We start from the raw sequence: 19,599 nt of genomic DNA on the forward strand, positions 1-19,599 counted from the left end.
ATTTAGCTTTGGGGTCACGGGGGGGCGGTGGGAGAGGCTTCACTTTTTAGTTTTTTTTTCTTCTTGGGCTACTTACATTACCGAAGTATTGGTCGCGTTCTCCTTCCCGTTATCTCTTGTTTGTTCTGTTCCCTTTCCGGGTTCGTGGGTCAAACCTATTGTCAATCTTCCTTTTTTTGCGGGTTGACTTTAGGGTTTACGGAGTCTACTACTAATTTTGTCTCTTGGAATACTAACGGTCTTAATCATCCAATAAAAAGGAAAAAAGTTTTTAAAGTATTCTGGAGACTTAAAGCACATGTCTTATTCTTACAAGGGACCCATGTGCGGAGGGGGGACAGACTACATTTTTTTAAATTTTGGAAGAATTAACATTTCCATTCGAATTCTAACGCTAAGATTCGAGGAGTTTCTATTTTTATAGATCCCTCAATCACTTTTGTACAACACGATAATATTTCTGATCCGAATGGTAGTTTTCTATTGGTTAGTGGTCTACTCTTTAATAAAAAGGTAGTTTTGGTTAACATCTATGCTCCTAACATGGACAGTCCGGAATTTTACAAATCATTATTTAATCTGTTCCTGAATTTGAATGAGTTTTCACTAATCTGGGGCGGGGATCTTAATACTTGTTTATCCCCAGTTTGGCCCGTTCAGCTCCTTTACAGACCTTACCCAATAAATCTGCAACCTTGATTAACTCATTCCTTTCAGATTCTGGGTCGACGGACACTTGGCGTTTTTTGCATCCTCAGGAAAAAGATTTTTCTTTTTTTTCACATGTTCACCATTCCTATTCAAGAATTGATTATTTTTTTTATTGACTCTCATCTTATTTCTTCAGTGGTTAAATGTGAATATGACTCTATAACCATTTCTGATCATGCTCCACTTAAGCTTTCTATTAAATTTCAGGTCAATACACAAAATAATAGACAATGGCGTTTGAATTCGCTGTTGCTTCAGGACTCGGACTTTGTTAACTTTATGAATGAACAGATTGATCTCTTTTTTACAATCAACTATACAGAAGATATTTCTATGAACATCCTTTGGGATACTTTTAAAGCTTATATTCGTGGTCAGATCATCTCGTATTCTGCTGCTTTGAGGAAGAGGTTGAAGCAGGAGGAGCTGGTTATTGTAGACAAGATTAAGGAAACTGATAAGAAATATGTTACAGCTCCCTCTGAGAAGTTGTATAAACAAAGAACTGAACTTCAAATGGAACACAGTTTATTACTTTCGTCCTCGATTGCAAATGAATTAATGAAAACAAGAAGCGAATTTTATGTACATAGTGACAAAGTTGGTAAACTGTTGGCTAATCAGTTGAAGACTAATTATACTAAATTTCAAATTAATCAGATGTATAATCAAAAAGATCAACTGATATTTGATCAAGCTGAGATTAATCAATCCTTTTTTGATTTTTATTCCTCCTTATATCAATCAGAGTCTCCACGAGACTCTAAATATATGTATGACTTTTTAGATAACCTAGATTTCCCTAAGATTTCACAGGATATATTTTCTATGCTAGACACTTCCTTTACCACTGATGAGATTAAGAATGTTATTTTCTCTATGAACCCGGGGAAAGCTCCTGGCCCTGATGGGTTTACCGTGGAATTTTATAAATTTTTTGCATCCTCATTAATCCCTTGGTTATTTAGGGTTCTGGAGGCCTCATTAAAACTTGGTAAACTTCCCGAATCCTTCTATAGAGCATCGATCTCTTTAATATTAAAGAAGGATAAAGATCCTGCTCAATGTGCATCTTATAGACCAATATCCTTATTAAATGTTGACTCCAAAATTTTTTCTAAATTATTAGCAAACAGATTAGAAAAAGCACTTCCCTATATTATTTCGGAAGACCAAACGGGTTTTATTAAAGGTTGTTACTCTTTTTATAACATTCGCACACTGTTAAACATTGTTTATACTTCCTCACAAAACGATCCTGAGTGTGTCATTTCCTTAGATGCTGAAAAAGCCTTTGACAGAGTTGAATGGCCTTACTTATTTAAGGTGCTTGAAATGTTTAATTTCAGCCCGAAATTCATATCCTGGATCAAATTGTTATATCATTCTCCTATGGCCTCAGTTCCTACTAACTCTTTAAGTTCACTTTTTTTCCCCTCTTTCTCCAGGTACTAGACAAGGTTGTCCTCTTAGTCCTTTATTATTTGATATTGCATTAGAACCTCTTGCAATTGCTATTCGAGAATCTCCAAATATTATTGGGATAACTCGGGGCTTAAAGTCCCATAAAGTATCACTATATACTGATGATGACTTACTTTTATATATTTCTAATCCTCAAAAATCTATCCCTGCTGTTTTAGATTTAGTCTTTTTTCCGGTTACAAGTTAAATCTTAGTAAGAGTGAACTTTTCCCGATTAATAAGCAACTTCCCTTGTATCAGAACCTTCCACTTAAATTGATTAATAATCATTTTTCATATCTTGGGATTAAAATTACCTGTAAACATAAAGATTTATTTAAGACTAATTTCCTACCCTTAATCGATCATATTACCCAACTTTCATTTAAATGGTCTCCATTTTATTTAACTTTGATTGGTCGTATTAATGTGGTTAAGATGTTTATTCTGCCAAAATTTTTATATGTATTTCAGGCACTACCAATTTTTGTTCCAAAATCCTTTTTTGACAAAGTTGACTCTAAAATTTCTTCATTTATTTGGCAAAATAAAAACCCGAGACTGGGTAAAATACATCTACAGAAAGCTAATAGAGATGGAGGTTTAGCATTACCTAACTTTGGATTCTATTATTGGGCAATTAATATTCGACACATGAAATTTTGGTTACTTGATCAAAATACACTATCCATTCCTAAATGGGTAGTATTGGAATTACAATCTGCTCAAGGTTATGCACTTGGCTCCATTTTAGGTTCTTCTCTTCCTTTTGATTTGAAACGCCACAAACAGGTTTGTAACCCGATAGTTAAATATACCTTACATATTTGGTTTCAATTCAGAAAATTTTTCGATCTTAATCAATTTGGGCTTGCGATTCCTATTTTAGGCAACATATTTTTTCCCCCCTCTTCCATGAACCGTGCTTTTCAAATTTGGAAGACTAATGGTATTTCATGGTTTTTGGATTTATTTTTAGATGGCTCCCTTATGTCTTTTGAACAATTATCTAATAAATATAACTTACCAAGAATACATTTTTTTAGATATCTCCAAGTTAGAAATTTCCTAAGTACTATACTCTCTTCCTTTCCAACGTTACCTCCTACATATATTTTAGATACTATAATTAACCTTAATCCATGTCAGAAAGGTGTAACGGCTATTATTTATAATACTATTATGAAACTTAGGAAAGCTCCATTCGATAAGATTAGGTCAGATTGGGAAAAGGAATTGGGCTTTATTATTTTGGCGGATGACTGGGTGCATATTTTACAACTAGTCAATACTTCCTCTATCTGTTCTAAACACTCCCTAATTCAATTTGAAGTTGTCCATAGAGCACATATGTCCAAAGATAAATTAGCTCGTTTTATTCTCATATTAATCCTCTTTGTGACAGATGTCATGGGGAGATAGCCTCCTTAACTCATATGTTTTGGTCCTGTCCTACTGTGGAAACTTTTTGGAAAGACATTTTTAATATTATTTCAAAGGTATTGAATATGGATATTTCTCCCCATCCTATGACTGCTGTCTTTGGATTACCCAAAATTTCCAGTAATCTTTCTCCTTCAGCCCGTAGAATGATTGCATTTCTTACGTTAATGACGAAAAGATGTATTTTACAACATTGGAAGGAGACTAATGTTCCAACTACGTTCTTTTGGTTTTCCCAGACGATACTATGTTTAAATTTGGAGAAAATTAGAAGTAATCTCTATGATTCTTCAGCTAAATTTGAACAGACCTGGAGATCTTTTATTCAACATTTTCATTTAATGTAATTTTTTTTTCTCTCTCTGTCCATATTTACATTCCTTTCTTGCTTTTTAACTGTTTTTAATGGAGGTCAGGTTTGAGGACGTGATTGTTTTAAGTTGTTTAACTCTACTTGATTCCTAGTTAGCCCATTGCTTTGCTTTGCTTTTTAGATTAGTTGCACAGTGGGTTTTTTTGCGGGGGGGGGGGTTGGGTTTTTTTTTCTTTTCTTTTTTGATATCTTTGAAAATTAGTATACTATTATATTACCTTGTTATTTTATATCTAAACCGCACTGTTTGTACTAATTTTATTTTGTGTATTAATATCTTTTGTAAAGTTATATTGCAACAATGTATTAGTGCCTAGATGGTTTATCTTTTGTGTACTAATTCAATAAAAAGATTTAAAAAGAAAGAATTCATTCTTCACTCTGAAATGTTCCCCGTGCCACTGGCTGCAAAACAAGCACAAAGCATGATTGATCCACCCCCGTGCTTAACAGTTGGAGAGGTGTTCTTTTCATGAAATTCTGCACCCTTTTTTCTCCAAACATACCTTTGCTCATTGAGGCAAAAAAGTTCTATTTTAACTTCATCAGTCCACAGGACTTGTTTCCAAAATGCATCAGGCTTGTTTAGATGTTCCTTTGCAAACTTCCGACACTGAATTTTGTGGTGAGGACGCAGGAAAAGTTTTCTTCTGATGACTCTTCCATGAAGGTCATATTTGTGCAGGTGTCACTGCACAATAGAACAGTGCACCACCACTCCAGAGTCTGCTAAACCTTCCTGAAGGTCTTTTGCAGTCAAACGGGGGTTTTGATTTGCCTTTCTAGCAATCCTACGAGCAGTTCTTTCGGAAAGTTTTCTTGGTCTTCCAGACCTCAACTTGACCCCCATCATTCTGTTAACTGCCATTTCTTAATTACATTATGAATCGAGGAAACAGCTACCTGAAAACGCTTTGCTATCTTCTTATAGCCTTCTCCTGCTTTGTGGGCATCATTTATTTTAATTTTCAGAGTGCTGAGCAGCTGCTTAGAGGAGCCCATGGCTTGCATCACCTGGCCTTTCCTAACGATGACTGTGAACAAGCCATAGCCCTAACAAGCTAATTAAGGTCTGAGACCTTGGTAAAAGTTATCTGAGAGCTCAAATCTCTTGGGGTGCCCAAACTTTTATATGATGCTCCTTTCCTTTTTTTCCACTCTAAAATTGTACAAGACAAAAATAATACACTAATCTTGCTTAAAATGTTGAAAAGAATGTTTCATCTTTAACTTTATGACTTTTGGAGATCAATTCATCTTTTACTCACTTAACTATTCACAGTAACAGAAATTTTGACCGGGGTCCCCAAACTTTTGCATGCCACTGTATGTATTGCATTGTACTGCTGCCACAAAGTTAACGAATTTTACAACATATACTGCTGATATTAAACCTGATTCTGATTTGTATTGATACAGCCATTCAGTGTGTTAGATGTTCATCAGCGACAATCTTGGCAAACTCATCAATGAATTTCTCCGCTGCATCATGTTCATCAGCAGATGTTTTATACCACAGATCTTTAAAAATTTAATACCATGCCTTTTCTTAAATTTCTTCAACCATCCTGCTGAATATTCAATTGTCAGTTCATCATGATAGATCTTTGCTTGTTTCATGATCAGCATACTGTTAAACAGCACATGTTCACTCCAACGCTGATGAATCCACTCTTCTCATACACAAACAAGATCTTCATTTACTGCTTCATGCAGCATTTTTCTACTGTTTATTAACTTCATTCATTACATATGTGAGGTCACTTCTCAGAACTGTCTGTGTTCTACAGTGGAGAACACCCCCAGTGCCTTGTCGAATTTTCCATTTGTCATGTCATTTTCGGATATGGGATTTGGGAATTTCGGATAAGGGGTACCGAACCTATACAAGTCCTTCTCAGCTTATATCAGGTTCCCATTCCTGAGTCAGTTTAACAGTTCACAGATCAGAAATGTGGCTGCGAACTGAGTTCACACACAGTAGAAGAAACCTGCATCTCTGAAATAGGTGGCAAATCTATCCTGCTGGTTTACAAAATGCTCATTCGTTTTTACAGGTTGCACATGATTAAGGCATTCCTAAGCTGGAGAGAACATTACAAATTCTCAGTGTTCTCTGACATCTTTCCTAGTGCAGTGCTCATGATCATACTCTCTACTACAAATAAGTCCCTGATCACCATTTTATAAAATTTAACAATAACAAGAGTGGGTTTTTTAAGGTGTGGGGGGAGGACAATTTGCAAGAAGAGAGAAGTTTCGGCAAGGAAATCCAGAAGTCCAGGTTTATGGAATACAGTGCAGTTTTTCACCATTTCTGGAATGACTCTAAGAATTTGAGTTAAATGGCCTATATTTCTAGAATTTATTAGATGATTCCCTTCAATTCTTACAGGATTTTCTCCACTGTAGTGCTATAGATATTCAGTCTTTATAAATTCAGAACTAAAATTGGAATATATTTAGATGTAAAGGGATTTAAAGGAAATGGGAACAGCACAGGAAGATGTAGTGAGAGAAATAATATAGAAAAATCTTACTGAATAGAGAAGTAGGCAAGACAACAGAATGATCAACTCTGATCCTATGTATATTCTTGATGTAGAATCCTAAAAAAATGCTTCTGAGAGCATGACATGGCTGGCCTCTGAGCTGGGAGTGTTACTGATTGTGTTCAGGGTTCTACACTGAGAACTGAATCTACAATCTTAACATTAATTTACAATAACACGCATGGTGTAAATGGGCCAAGGTTTACACAATCTCATAACAAAACATGATTATAAAAAGGCAAATGCTTAGATCACCTTTATGCCAATCTGCGATGAACAGTAAAAGCTCTGCAATGCAATTAAAAGGCTTAATTCTACATACTTAACAACACAGAGCTAGAGAAAGTACACAGCCCTTTGAGGCCATTCTGTCACTCAGTCAGATAGTTCAGTAAAGTGATCTACACCTTAATTCCATTTCCTCATCTTTGTCCCAGACCCCAAATTTATTTTCAGTCCTACTGAAGTTCTACAAGCGTTTTTTAGTGAAGTTCTTAATTTCACTCTTCACTGTTTCCTCTCGTTCCCAAACTCTCCATCAAATGGAATGTATTCACTAAGTCTACCTTAAAATCTTTAATCATTTTAGATACCTCAACTATATTGACTTCAAACTTCTATATTCAGCAAATATGACCCAATATTTTGCAACCACAATTCTATTACCTGAACTGAAACATATTATAAATTTGTGCCATTCTCCATATTTACATTAAAACTTTATAAAATCAATGAATAAAGTAATGAATAAGGATCTGGTTTGTAATCATTGTGATTATGTAGGTCAAATTGTGAGAACTCACTAAGCAATAATTTGCATCTTGAGGTAGGAAACTAATTCAACATGCGTGTTATTGTAAATTAATATTAAGCTCTGAAAAACAAGTTTATCTCAGGTTTCTCCAGGGAGATTATTGCCCTAGTACAAAACAAATGTGCAGTGATGTTGTTTTTGTAAACATTAGATATCAGTTGTTACATCCCTTGCAGATATACACCAGGAAACATTTCTTTTAATTTTAATACTGTGTTTTCAATATGTTCTGTGCATATTTTCCAGAGATTAGAAGGGTTAATACAGCAATATTAACAGATTATTTAATCTTACAATCAAAGCAGGTAACAATAGAGAAATGTTTTTCTACGAATTTTACTGTTCAGAAAATATCTTAGTTTGACAGTTTCTATACTTATACCAACTAGTAAATTAAGTTACTAAATTGGTTTATTAATGTCACATGTTTTGTGGTTGCATGCAAGCAAATGGAAATGAAAGGCAGTTTTTCACTGATGACATAGTTTGAGCTCATAGGACTAGATGTTTCAATCTCTTTGATAAGCAGATCCCAACTTGGTCATAGCTTAGAGATCTTGAGGGGCGGCTTGGTGGATGGCTGATGCTTCCCAGGGGTCATCAGGTGGGCACGCCCCTTCTTAGATGTTTCATCAATTTAAGCCCACTACTTCTCCTTGGGGCTCAACAGTGCGACCTGCTGTCCCAGCCGCACCCCCTTCACATCTGGCCATCCATGGGTCATTTTAGGGCCTAGCTGCCGTCACTCCTCTTCATCCATAACCAGTGGCTGCTTTGCTCAGCTGCCTCTGAGAGTTCTTTTATAGCTTGCCGCTGGATCTGGCCACGGACTCCCAATCCCTTCAGCAATCTAACCACAGAAGTAGCCACAACTCCTCTGCAGCCAATCTGTACTGGGAAAGTCTGCACCTTCCATCCACGCTTCTTAGCATCAGTGGCCATTTCAGCGTAACTCATATGTTTCCGTTCGTACACCTCGCAGACCGCATCTTCCCAGGACACTGTGAGCTCTGAGATTACTACAGCCTTCAGACTGCTGGACCACAAGACCAAGTCTGGTCTGAGGGTGGTAGTGGCCATCTCCGGGGAAATATTAGCCTTTTGTCTATGTTGACAGCCATGTTCCAGTCACAAGCAGGCTCCAGTATGCTTGACACCAACTGTGTCACTGAGGGTGGCACTGGATGTCCTTGCCGGACAAAGGGGATTGTGGTTCTTCCAGTCATATGGGGCTAAGAGTTGATATTCAGCCTTTGCTTCTTCACAATGGATGCCAAATATCTGAGGACCTGGTTGTACCTCCATGTGTATCTTCCTTGAGTGAGGCTTACTTTGCAAGATGAGAGGATATGCTTGAGGTTTGCTGTTCTTCCACAGAATAGACAAGCTGGGTCTTCACTAAGCCACTGGTTCAGATCTTTGGGAATTGAGAGAACATCATAAACAGTTCTTATAAGGAAGCTAGTCTTCCTTCCTTTCTTTTCCCATAAATCTTTCCAGCTGTCCAGTTGAAGGGCTGATCACTAGCCCATGTGAGTGAACACTACAATTGCCCTTGTTTTTAGAGCTACAGCTAAATCAATAGGTGCAGCCACCTGCACAGAGTTGTTGTTTAACAAATCCTTCTCAAAATTCATGCATCCTTTAGACAAGCAGGGTTCTGTTGAAATGTTCCCTCAATTCTGTTGTCATTCAATTCATTTTCCATTAAGTAAGACATTTAGCTGAGCTACCAACCTTCTTTGACATTAAGATCAGCTGTTTCTACCATATCTTTCCTCCCCCTTGGCCACAAAGCCAAGTTCTGTCCTAGGTCTTCACATCTTTGTCTGGATTCTATCTCATTTCTCTTCAAGACTATCCAGGTACATTTCATTCTCAAGACTATTTTCTGCTCCCAATCCTGCTCCCCTAAATTACTGACCACCCAAGTTCCTACACTGGCTTCATGTTAATTTTTCTCCCAATTCATGTCTGAGTCAGCAATGCCTATCTGAGTAAATCTACTCTTTGTTTTTCTGTCATTGAAACTGTCAGCCACCTCCAACCTCTTTGAATGTGCTTATTTTCCTGCAGCTTTAAAAGTCTACACAATTTTTTCTGCCTTGATTTCAGGGAAATAACCCACACCATCTGGTTGTGTCATCCAACTGAGTAGCTAATACTCTCTAATTCAGGCTATATCCTGGTAAACTTCTTCTGCAAAGCCTCCAAACCCTTTCTGTACTGCAGTGACTAGAACTACACACAATACTTCAAATAAGCCTAACCAAAGTTTTGTGCACTGAAACATGACTTTGTGACGTTTCTACCCAATGCTGCAATTGATCATGAGGAGAGGTTAAGCAGATTGAGTTTATACTCGCATGTTTAGACCGAGAGGTGATCTCACTGGAACATATAGAATTCTTACATGCTTGGCAGAAGGATCAAAACTGATCTTCTCCTTGGCTGATATGCATAGAACCTGGGACTACAGGCTCAAAATAGGGGGACTGCCATTCAAGACAGATAAAAAGATATTTTATATGGTGAATTGTTGGAATTCTCCAGCAAATAGTACCATTGCAGACTCAATTGCTTCAAGAGAGAGAATAATAAATTTTTAGATGTTTTGAAATGAATGGATCATGAATGAGTGCAAGAAAGAGGCTGTGAAATAAAAGATCAGGCACGAGCTTTCTGAATGGCTGTGCAGGCACAGGAAGCCAAATACCTTCTTTCTACATCTCCACATTCTTAAAATGTACCAAATCCCAGGATATCTAATGCTGTTGTGTAGCCAGCCAAGCTTCGGGACGGGTGAACTCACAACTCCAAAGGATACTACCTTGAGTCTAATGTTGGACATTCTGCAGACTGATCAGTAATAATATTATACAGATTGTTAAGTAATCTTCCCACAGATATCATGTCCTGGAGAAGTTCTCCAGATGCAACTTTCTTTATTTGCTTTTAATAAAATCTGAATTTGTAGAAAATATTGCTATTCAAAGCAAGCTCAAATGAAGAAAGATTCCTCTAGATGAAACCATGAAGTGAACAAATCAGAAACAAAAAAACACAATGCCGTCAGTTTCTGTTGTTGACAATGTAAAGATCTCTAGGCAAGCCCTGTACCAATGCCTTCATTACAGCAGTATGAAGACATTCTTATTAAGCATCTATATATTCTTTAAAGAAGAGTTTCCAAACTGAATCTTTTCCAAGAGATTTATAGATTAATGACGAATAAATGATTTTAATTACATATGGATGTATTTTCAATGGCACTGATCAAAGTAAATAGACATGTGGCAATTCTATTCATAGCATTACTCAAGTTTATACCCACTCCTATACTATGCATACCTTTTTTCCTTCCTGAACTTTCTTTCTCTTTGACTCACAGCTTTGTGCCTCATTTCCTTTCCTCCCTCCCCACAGCATCACTGGTCTTCCCCACGATAGATTCTCTCACTGCACTCTTCCAACAGCACCAAGTTAATGTAATGTGTTATTAAAAAGTAGAAAAGCAATTACATGTTTACGGAAAAATAATTTAATTAGACATGAATGGTATTAGTACACTTGCGAAGGTTGCTTACCTCGTATATTGTGATTCTGAAACCGTACATTACACTTCCTCGTGTTTCTTCCACCTGAGGAAGAAAAACATTGTAACTAATGCTTCACTATAAAAAGTGTAGCCAAAAATGTCAAATTTAAAGTATGCAGTTTACCACAATATTAAATAACAACAATCCATACATGCAAACCTAGATAAGTTTCAGGCACAACAGCAATCGTCACTTCTGCCTCCTTTTGAGTAACCCGCCACTTTATCTTCACGACTTAAAGGTCTAGTTTTAGCTTTACACTCCCCAATCTTTATAAGATAGTTTCTAGCAACCCCCAGTTCCCCTTAACTCTGCTAATCAAATCGCTTTTAAGCCTTCTAGAATCTGAGGATAGAATCACAGTTGTGCAAGCTCCATTCATCATTACAATGCAAACCAGGTATTATTTTTGTTTCCAGTAATGTTCAGTAACAAGAAGTGATCTAACTAAGTTTTCCACATTTGTAGCACAACTCCCCATTTCTAGATGTAAAAGTCCATTACTCTTTTAGATTATTTTCTTTACCTAGCCACAGTGTTTATTGATCTATGTGCATAAAAACCCCAAGTCTCTTTGGATTCCCACTTCTCTCATTTAGAAAATGCATGGCTTTCCCTTTTTAGGTTCAAATCAGATGATCAAATGGCTTTCAGTATTTAAATTAGCTTGGCAGTGAGGAGTCCACTCAATATTCTGACCCAAAGCCCCTAAACCTGGTCAGTAAAACCATAACATATTCTCCTACTGGCCAAGCATGTGTTTGGTGAAGTAGAGATCATTTTTAAAGGCATCTCAGTAAGACCAGAGAAGTATGTCTCAACTTCTGCTAAAAATAACCTGGGAATTACAGAATGCAGGAGTAAGACAAAATGCTTTATACAATAATGTATCTACTTTTGTTATTTATTTAGAGGACATAGCTTTTCCAACCAAAACTTGCCCGTTTTTTTTTAAATTGTTGTGTGGCAACATATTTTTATGATGGTTTATAGTTGAATGTATAGATTCCAACGTTGGGTGTGGGGGTATGCAACAGGAAACGCCCTGCTATCAACATGGCCTCAATTCCTAACCCACAAAACTGCCACGTAAGTAAGTCATTCTTAATCCTGGGGATAGCCTAAGAAGCAGCAGACAGTTGTTTTGCAAATATGTAAGATGAAGGAAATACAGAACAAATTAGAGATCAAATACATTGTGGGGCAGTGAATAGAGCTTGAAAAGAAGAGGATGAAGGTGACATTGCAGCAGAGTGAGAAATGATGCTAAATGGAAATGAGGAACTGACTAGATTGGTAAATTTAGGCAAACAGTGCCTGAATAACCTTCAATGGACTAAGAGAGAGGACTGACGAGGGGAGTGTAGTAGATGTAACTTCAAGTATCACATAAGTATTCAAATAAGAACATGACATAAATGGGATGGTGCTAACTTGTGTAAGAAATTGACTGAGAGACAAGCGGCAGAGAATAGTGTGAATGATTATTTATTTGACAAATGAAAACTCACAAAGGTCAGAGTCAGACCCTTTGTTTTCCAATTTTATAAGTAATTTAAAGGTGTGGATTCAGAGAATAAAAATTTTTACAACACCATACAAAACTTGGAAATGTAGAAAATAGACTGCTTTAAAGCAGTGTACTCCTGGAGGATGCAGGTCAAACTGTTGGAATGAGCAGGGGTATCACAAGTACATTTTAATATAAAAAAGTGCAAAGTGTACTTAAGGAGAAACAACAAAGAGAGCATATTAGCCCAAACAGTAAAGAGTGGGGAGGGGGGGGGGGAGAAGGGAATTCAAGATAACAGGAACATAAAGGTATGTGTTTAATAATCTTTGAAGGTGACAGGACAAATTAAGTAGCCAATTGAGGAGAATAAATTGGTTTAAAATAAAGCCTAATGAAAATGATGCTAGGGTTAGGGTACAAGTTCAAGGCATGCGTATTAGAACACTACCAATGAGCATCAGGAGCAATACCAAGAGTCAAATGAGATTAATAGTACAAAAATTCTACTTCAATATATTTTAAATTTAGAAAATGAGACAGTAAGATATGAAAATAATTGTGGTGGCAGTGCCTGTACCCCCCATCCCCCGAAGATTTCTGTTCTATTGTTTTAAAACATTGAATCACAGTGGATTCAAATTGGCTTTTTTGACATTGATCAACAAAAAAAGACACTTTCATGTCAAAGTGAAAACAGATCTCTACAAAGTGATCTAAATTAATTATAAATATAAAACACAAAATAATTGATTGCATAAGTATTCACCCCTTTTAATATGACACAGCAAATCATCACTGGTGCAGCCAATTGGGTTTAGAAGTCACATAATTAGTTAAATGGAGATCTGTTTTTGGAGTCCTGTGTGCAGACAAGGTGTTTCAATTGATTGTAGCAAAAATACACCTGTATCTGGAAGGTCCAACTGCTGGCAAAAACTACACCATGAAGACAAAAGCACACACCAAGCAACTGTGTAAAAAGGTTTTTGAAAAGCTCAAGTCAGGAGATGGATACAAGAAAATGTCCAAGTCACTGAACATCCCTCGGAGTACAGAAATGGAAAGAATTTGGCACAGCTGTAGATCTGCCTAGAGCAGACTGTCCTCAAAACTGAGTGACCATGCAAGAAGGGGATTAGTAAAGGAGGCCACCAAGAGATCTATGACAACTCTGCAAGAGTTACAAGCTTCAGTGGTTGAGATGGGAGAGACTGCGCATACAACAACTGCTGCCTGGGTTCTTCATTAGTTGCAGCTTTATGGGAGAGTAGCAAAGGGAAAGCCACTGTTGAAAAAAAAACTCTCATGAGATCTTGGCTAGAGTTTGCCAGAAGGCATGTGGGAGACTCGGAAGTCAGCTGGAAGAGGGTTCTATGATCTGATGAAACCAAAATTAAGCTTTTTGGCTATCAGACTAACACTATGTTTGGCGTAAGCCAAACACTGCATATCATCAAAAACACACTATCCCTGCTGTGAAGCATGGTAGTGGCTGCATCATGCTGTGGGGATGCTTCACTACAGCAGGCCCGGGAAGGATTGTGAAGGTAGAGGGTAAAATGTCTGCAGTTAACTACAGAGAAATCCTGGAGGAAACCCTGATGCAGTCTGCAAGACAACTATGAATTGGGAGAAGATCTGTTTTCCGGCAAGACAAAGGCCCCCAAGCTTAAAGCCAAAATGACACAGGAATGCCTTAAGAACAACAAAGTTAATGTCCTGGAGTGGCCAAGTCAGAGTCCAGACCTGAATTCAATTGAGAATTTGTGGTTGGACTTGAAAAGGGCTGTTCACTCATGATCCCTGTGCAATCTGACAGAGCTTGAGCAGTTTTGTAAAGAAGAATGGGGAAAAATTCCAGTGTCCAGATGTGCAAAGCTGAAAGAGACCTATCCACACAGACTCAAGGCTGTAATTGTTGCCAAAGGTATATTTACTAAATACTGACTTGAATGGGGTGAGTAATTATGCAATCAATTATTTTGAATATGCCACAGTCACCACTGACTTCATCAAGACCTGCATGGATAAGTGCTCACAAGAACACATTGAGTTTTTCCAGTCCAGGAGCCTTGGATGAACTAGGAGATTCGTAGTCTGCTGAGGGCTAGACCTCTGGCATTCAGGACTGGTTATGGCTATAATTAACTTCTGGCTGAGCAAGAATCTGGATCCACTTCAATTCGCCTATTGCCACAATATGTCCACAGTAGACACCATTTTGCAGGTTTTTCATGGAACTCTTACATCAGGACGTTGTTGATAGACTGCAGCTCAGTGTTCAACACCATCATCCCCTCAAAACTTATCATCAGGCTCCAAGAACTAGGCTTCTGTACCTTCTGCAAATGGATCCTCAACTTACTTATCAGGAGATCACAGTTCAGGTGGAATGGAAATGTCATCTCCTCCTCACTGACTATCAACTCAGGCATACCTCAAAGCTGTGTGCTTAGTGCCCTGCTCTATTCTCTCTATACCTGTGTGTTTACGCATTTCCTTCAAGCTCCTCTGCATTCCTTGGCCATAACTTCATGGTTCTCTCCACTGCTGCCACTCCAATAAAACATCCTTGCTGAAATCTGATACCTACTGCATCTTCTGAGCAGGGAAAGAGCTTGCCAGTGATTGTGACTATTGACACTGGATATTTGTGAGGTGTTCTTTGGTTGGATATAACATGCAGGTTTGTGAATGTTGGTCTGTGTGATTCAAGTTGGTACCTGATTGAGAACGAAGAGCCAAAAATTACTGATTGCCAGTTGCTGGGTAGAGGGCAATAAATGGATGGTGGCCTGGAGCAGAGCCAATAGAAAGGTGTTAAAGGTCAAACACACCACCTACAGCCAATGACACGGGAATGCAATATTTGAATTGGTAAGAAATGAATATAAAAGTAAGATAGAAACATAGAAAACCTACAGCACAATACAGGCCCTTCAGCCCACAAAGCTATGCCGAACATGTCCCTGCCTTAGAACTAGCTAGGCTTTACCGATAGCCCTCTATTTTGCTAAGCTCCATGTAGCCATCCAGGAGTCTCTTAAAAAACCCTATCGTTTCCACCTCCACCACCGCTGCCGGCAGCCCATTCCACGCACTCACCACTCTCTGCATAAAAAACTTACCCCCTACATCTCCTCTGTACCTACTGCCAGGCACCTTAAAACTATGCCCTCTCATACTAGCCATTTCAACCCTGGGGAAAAGCCTCTGACTATCTACACAACCAAAGCCTCTCATTATCTTGTACACCTCTATCAGGTCACCTCTCATCCTCCATCGCTCCAAGGAGAAAAGGCCGAGTTCACTCAACCTATTCTCATAAGGCATGCTCCCCAATCCAGGCAGCATCCTTGTAAATCTTCTCTGCACCCTTTCTATTGTTTCCTATGGTAGATGCTTCAAATGTGCAGGCAGCAGTAATTCAGTAGGAGAGCAACTATTGTGGATGTGAGGCGCCCCACAGACTTGTGGAGATTCGAAAAGGGACTATGAGGAACATGTGGCCAGCAGCAGGAACTACTTTTTAACTGGTATTATGTTTTCTGTTCTTTGACTGTTCATGAAAGGCCAGGAAAACTTAATTGGTGTGTGCACAGGTATTGGTTGTGCAAGTTCACGTGCTCTTCCACTGAGACAATAAAGGTACTTATTGGTAATTATAGATTCTCCCTGTTGATAATTTTTACAAGGGGTGATTCTTGTAACAACGCTTTGTTGGAATTACAAGGAATTCAATGTCTAGTCGGGGCCCAGCAATAGATATTAATCATGTAGGTCTATATCCTGCCAGCCACATTCAATATTAAGGTTATTACAGCAAATCAGAAAAAGGTCTTTTTGGAAATATTAGCCATAATGTCAGCAGGCAAGCTGATCTCTGAACACAGCCTGTGCACAAGTATGCTGCACTCACATTGAAAGCTATGCTATCTGTCAGAACCACCTTAAGGAAGCTCCCACACTCAGTAGAATGAAAATCAAAGCTCAGTATGATTTCCTCCACACCACACAATGTCATCATTACAGAACCATCGAACAGGAACCTTAGCACCCCTTCCTGACTGGATTTGCAGTTAAAAAAAACTCATCAGATTAACATACCAGCACTGGTATAATCTGAACCTCATTGGCTCATTCAGCACAACCTTGTCACTGAGCATCTTAGTATTTGCATGACCACAATTGCAAAACTAATGCCACTACAAAAAAAGCATTACAAATCATATTTATTAATTAAACCACACATCACTGCATAGAATGATCATCTAAACCTTTATTCCTGTTTTCCTGGAACAAATGTTCAATATGTTTTACATACTCAGATGTTCCCACTCAATACTAGCTCAGTAAGTGCAGAATGGCTGGTGAAAGATAGATAGTTTTCAACAAAGGAGATTGCAGGAGACTGTGAAAGATGACCTCAAACATTTTCAGGCTACATCATCTGGACATTGGGGCCAGCAGTCTGGCTTATACCTAGGGTGCTGGCAGGAACATGAATCTTGTCTTCCTGAGAAAAGAGCAACTTCACAAAGCCATTCTCAGATCCTCAACATGGAGGCCAATCTTTTTAGAGGACAGACTGCTGCAAAATTCTGCAAACTCTTTAGCACATGATAATCCCTTGCCATGGTGGAGGTCACATTTTACTGCTAATAAAATTGATGCACCATCAATAACTCCAAAAGACTGGAAGTAGAGTAAATACTGAAAGGCTTTTATTAGCAGTAAAATGTGACCTCCACCATGCTGAGTATCTGCCCCTGGACTGAGAGGAGGAGCAATGGCACAATCGCCTTTATTCAGGGTCTGTGGGAGGAGCCACAGGAGCAGTCAGCAGAGGGGCGTGTCCAGACAGGTAACCCTGTTACAACATATATATATGGTTTACCACACCATGTTGACAGTACCTGAGTCTGTACCACAACAAAATCAGAACATACACCAGAATAGTGCAGTTCATCGCAGCACTGTAGAGAGGCTATTGCTTACCTAGTGTGTGCAGATCTCACTGCTATGCTGCCCTCTGTATAAAAACCAAAAAATGTGTATGAAATCAAGTACTAATGTGCCTCCATCTTCACAATCTTCTTGGTCTTCAACCACTAGCCAGTCACTACTTTGGAAAATGTGAGTATGTGCTTTCACTATGTGAAGCTTATAAATTGGAAGAGTATGGGCCGGCAGTAGAGATGGATGTGAAAACACAAATTATCTCTGAGGATGGCATTACTTTTGATTGTTTCAGCTCTGCTTCTGGCTGAAGTCTCAATAACTATCATCCCAAGAACAATCATGATGATAAGGATGATAAGACATAGACAAAGCTGACTTCCTCCGGTCAGTTTCTGCATTTAGTTGTGTTGCAATTGAGAGATAAGTGTCAGGGAATGGTGACATCCCTACTTAAGTCAGTGTGAAAGAGATGAAGGCAAAAAAAAATGCAGAGACACAAGAAAATGCAGATGCTGGAATTAGGAGTAAAAGTATTGGAGAAATTCAACAAGATAAGCAGCATCTGTGGTGGAAATGGCACATTCGAAATTTTGGGTCATGACCCCTTGTACAAACAGGATGTTCTTCTCATGGGAGAATCCAGAAATGGACTACATTCTTCAAAATAAAGGGATACTCATTTCCTGACTGAGATAAGGAAGATTTTTTTTTCTTTTACATATTTAATTGACATTGGAAATGGATCAAAGGTGGTGACGAATTAGAGTGGTGGAGGAAGATTGAAAATCCGGCTGAGTGGTGCCACATCAACAGCCTCTCACTCAATCTCAGCAAAACCAAGGAGCTGATTATTGACTTCAGGAGGAGGAAACCAGATGCCCAGGAGTCAGACCTCATCGAGGGATGAGAGGTGGAGAGGGCCAGCAACTTTAAATTCCTCGGTGTTATCATCTCAGAGGATCGATTCTAGGTCCAGTACAAAGTGCCATTACAAAGAAAGCATGGCAATGCCTCTACTTTCTCAGAAGTTTGCATAGATTTGGCATGTCATCTGAACCTTTTGACAATAGATGTGCAGTGGAGAGTATATTGACTGGTTGCATCATGGTCTAGTATGGAAACACAAATGCCTGAAATGGAAAAACCTATAAAAACCTATAAAACCACTCCAGTCTATCATGGGTAAAGCCCTACCCACCATTGAGCACATCTACAAGGAGTGCTGTCACAGGGAAGCAGCATCATCAAGAACCCTCACCATCCAGGCCATGCTCTCTTCACATTGTCACCATTAGGAAAATGGTCCAAGAGCCTCAGGACCCACATCACCAGGTTCAGGAACGATTATTAACCTTTGACCATCAGACTCTTGAACCAGAGGGGATAACTTCACTCATCCCAACACAGAACTGAACACAATCTATGGACTCACTTTCAAGGACTCTTCACCTCATGTTCTTCATATTTATTGTTTGTTTATTTATTAATTATGATTATTTATATTTTTCTTTCTTTTGTATTAGCAGTTTGTTGTCTTTTTCACAATGGCTGTTTGCTCATCTTGTATGCGGTCTTCCATTAATTCTATTGCGATTCCTTGTATTGTAAGGGGGTTTCAAGTTTTATGTTACTGCGAAGGCTAATTAAAATGGCGTCTTTGTTATGTTAATCTGGGGAATGCGGCTTTGTTGTGTTAAACGCTGAGCAAGTTTGCACAACGGTTTGTTTTTACTTTAGTGTGTGATAAGAGAGTGCTGTTAACCAATTGGGATAGTTGTTATGGTTTTGGTGTATTTGAAGATACTGTATGCGCGGGGTTTTGGGGCAGAAGGCGGGAGATCGAGACAGAGGATGGACGAGGTGCTGTGAGTCCGCTAACGGGGTCGGGCCCCGAGCGGGACATTCGGCGCGGAGACGGAGACGGACTGGTGTGGAGCGTCTGGTCGACCACCATTGGTGGTCCCAAGCAGCCGGTCGAGGTGGTCCGAGGGGGTCGCAGGGTGAAGAAGAAGGTCCTTGAGCTCCAACTGTTTGTGCACGAAGAGATTGAACTTTGATAAGTGTGGCGCCTTTTATTTTCCTTTTATATTTTATTCTCTTTTAATTATGTAGTTCCAGTTATATCTATAAACTGTAAATCATTTAATTGCATCTGGTGTATTGTCTGT

The 19,599-nt window shown here is 38.6% G+C and overlaps 1 protein-coding gene across 9 annotated transcripts in view; it reads right to left on the minus strand.

The window, feature by feature from the left end:
• Positions 1 to 19,599, minus strand: part of LOC134349452 (uncharacterized) — a 420,820-nt gene that overhangs the window by 74,087 nt on the left and 327,134 nt on the right. For all 9 annotated transcript variants that reach the window (XR_010018683.1, XM_063053823.1, XM_063053798.1 and 6 more), the window contains one exon: positions 10,945 to 10,998. Coding sequence is in view for 8 of the 9 variants with exons in the window: in XM_063053823.1 (XP_062909893.1) it covers positions 10,945 to 10,998 (54 nt within the window). In the remaining variant the exon portion in view is untranslated. The remainder of the gene's footprint in view (positions 1 to 10,944; positions 10,999 to 19,599) is intronic.

This window comes from Mobula hypostoma, chromosome 1 (genome assembly GCF_963921235.1).
Source record: "Mobula hypostoma chromosome 1, sMobHyp1.1, whole genome shotgun sequence".
In the NCBI taxonomy this organism is placed as follows: Eukaryota; Metazoa; Chordata; class Chondrichthyes; order Myliobatiformes; family Myliobatidae; genus Mobula; species Mobula hypostoma.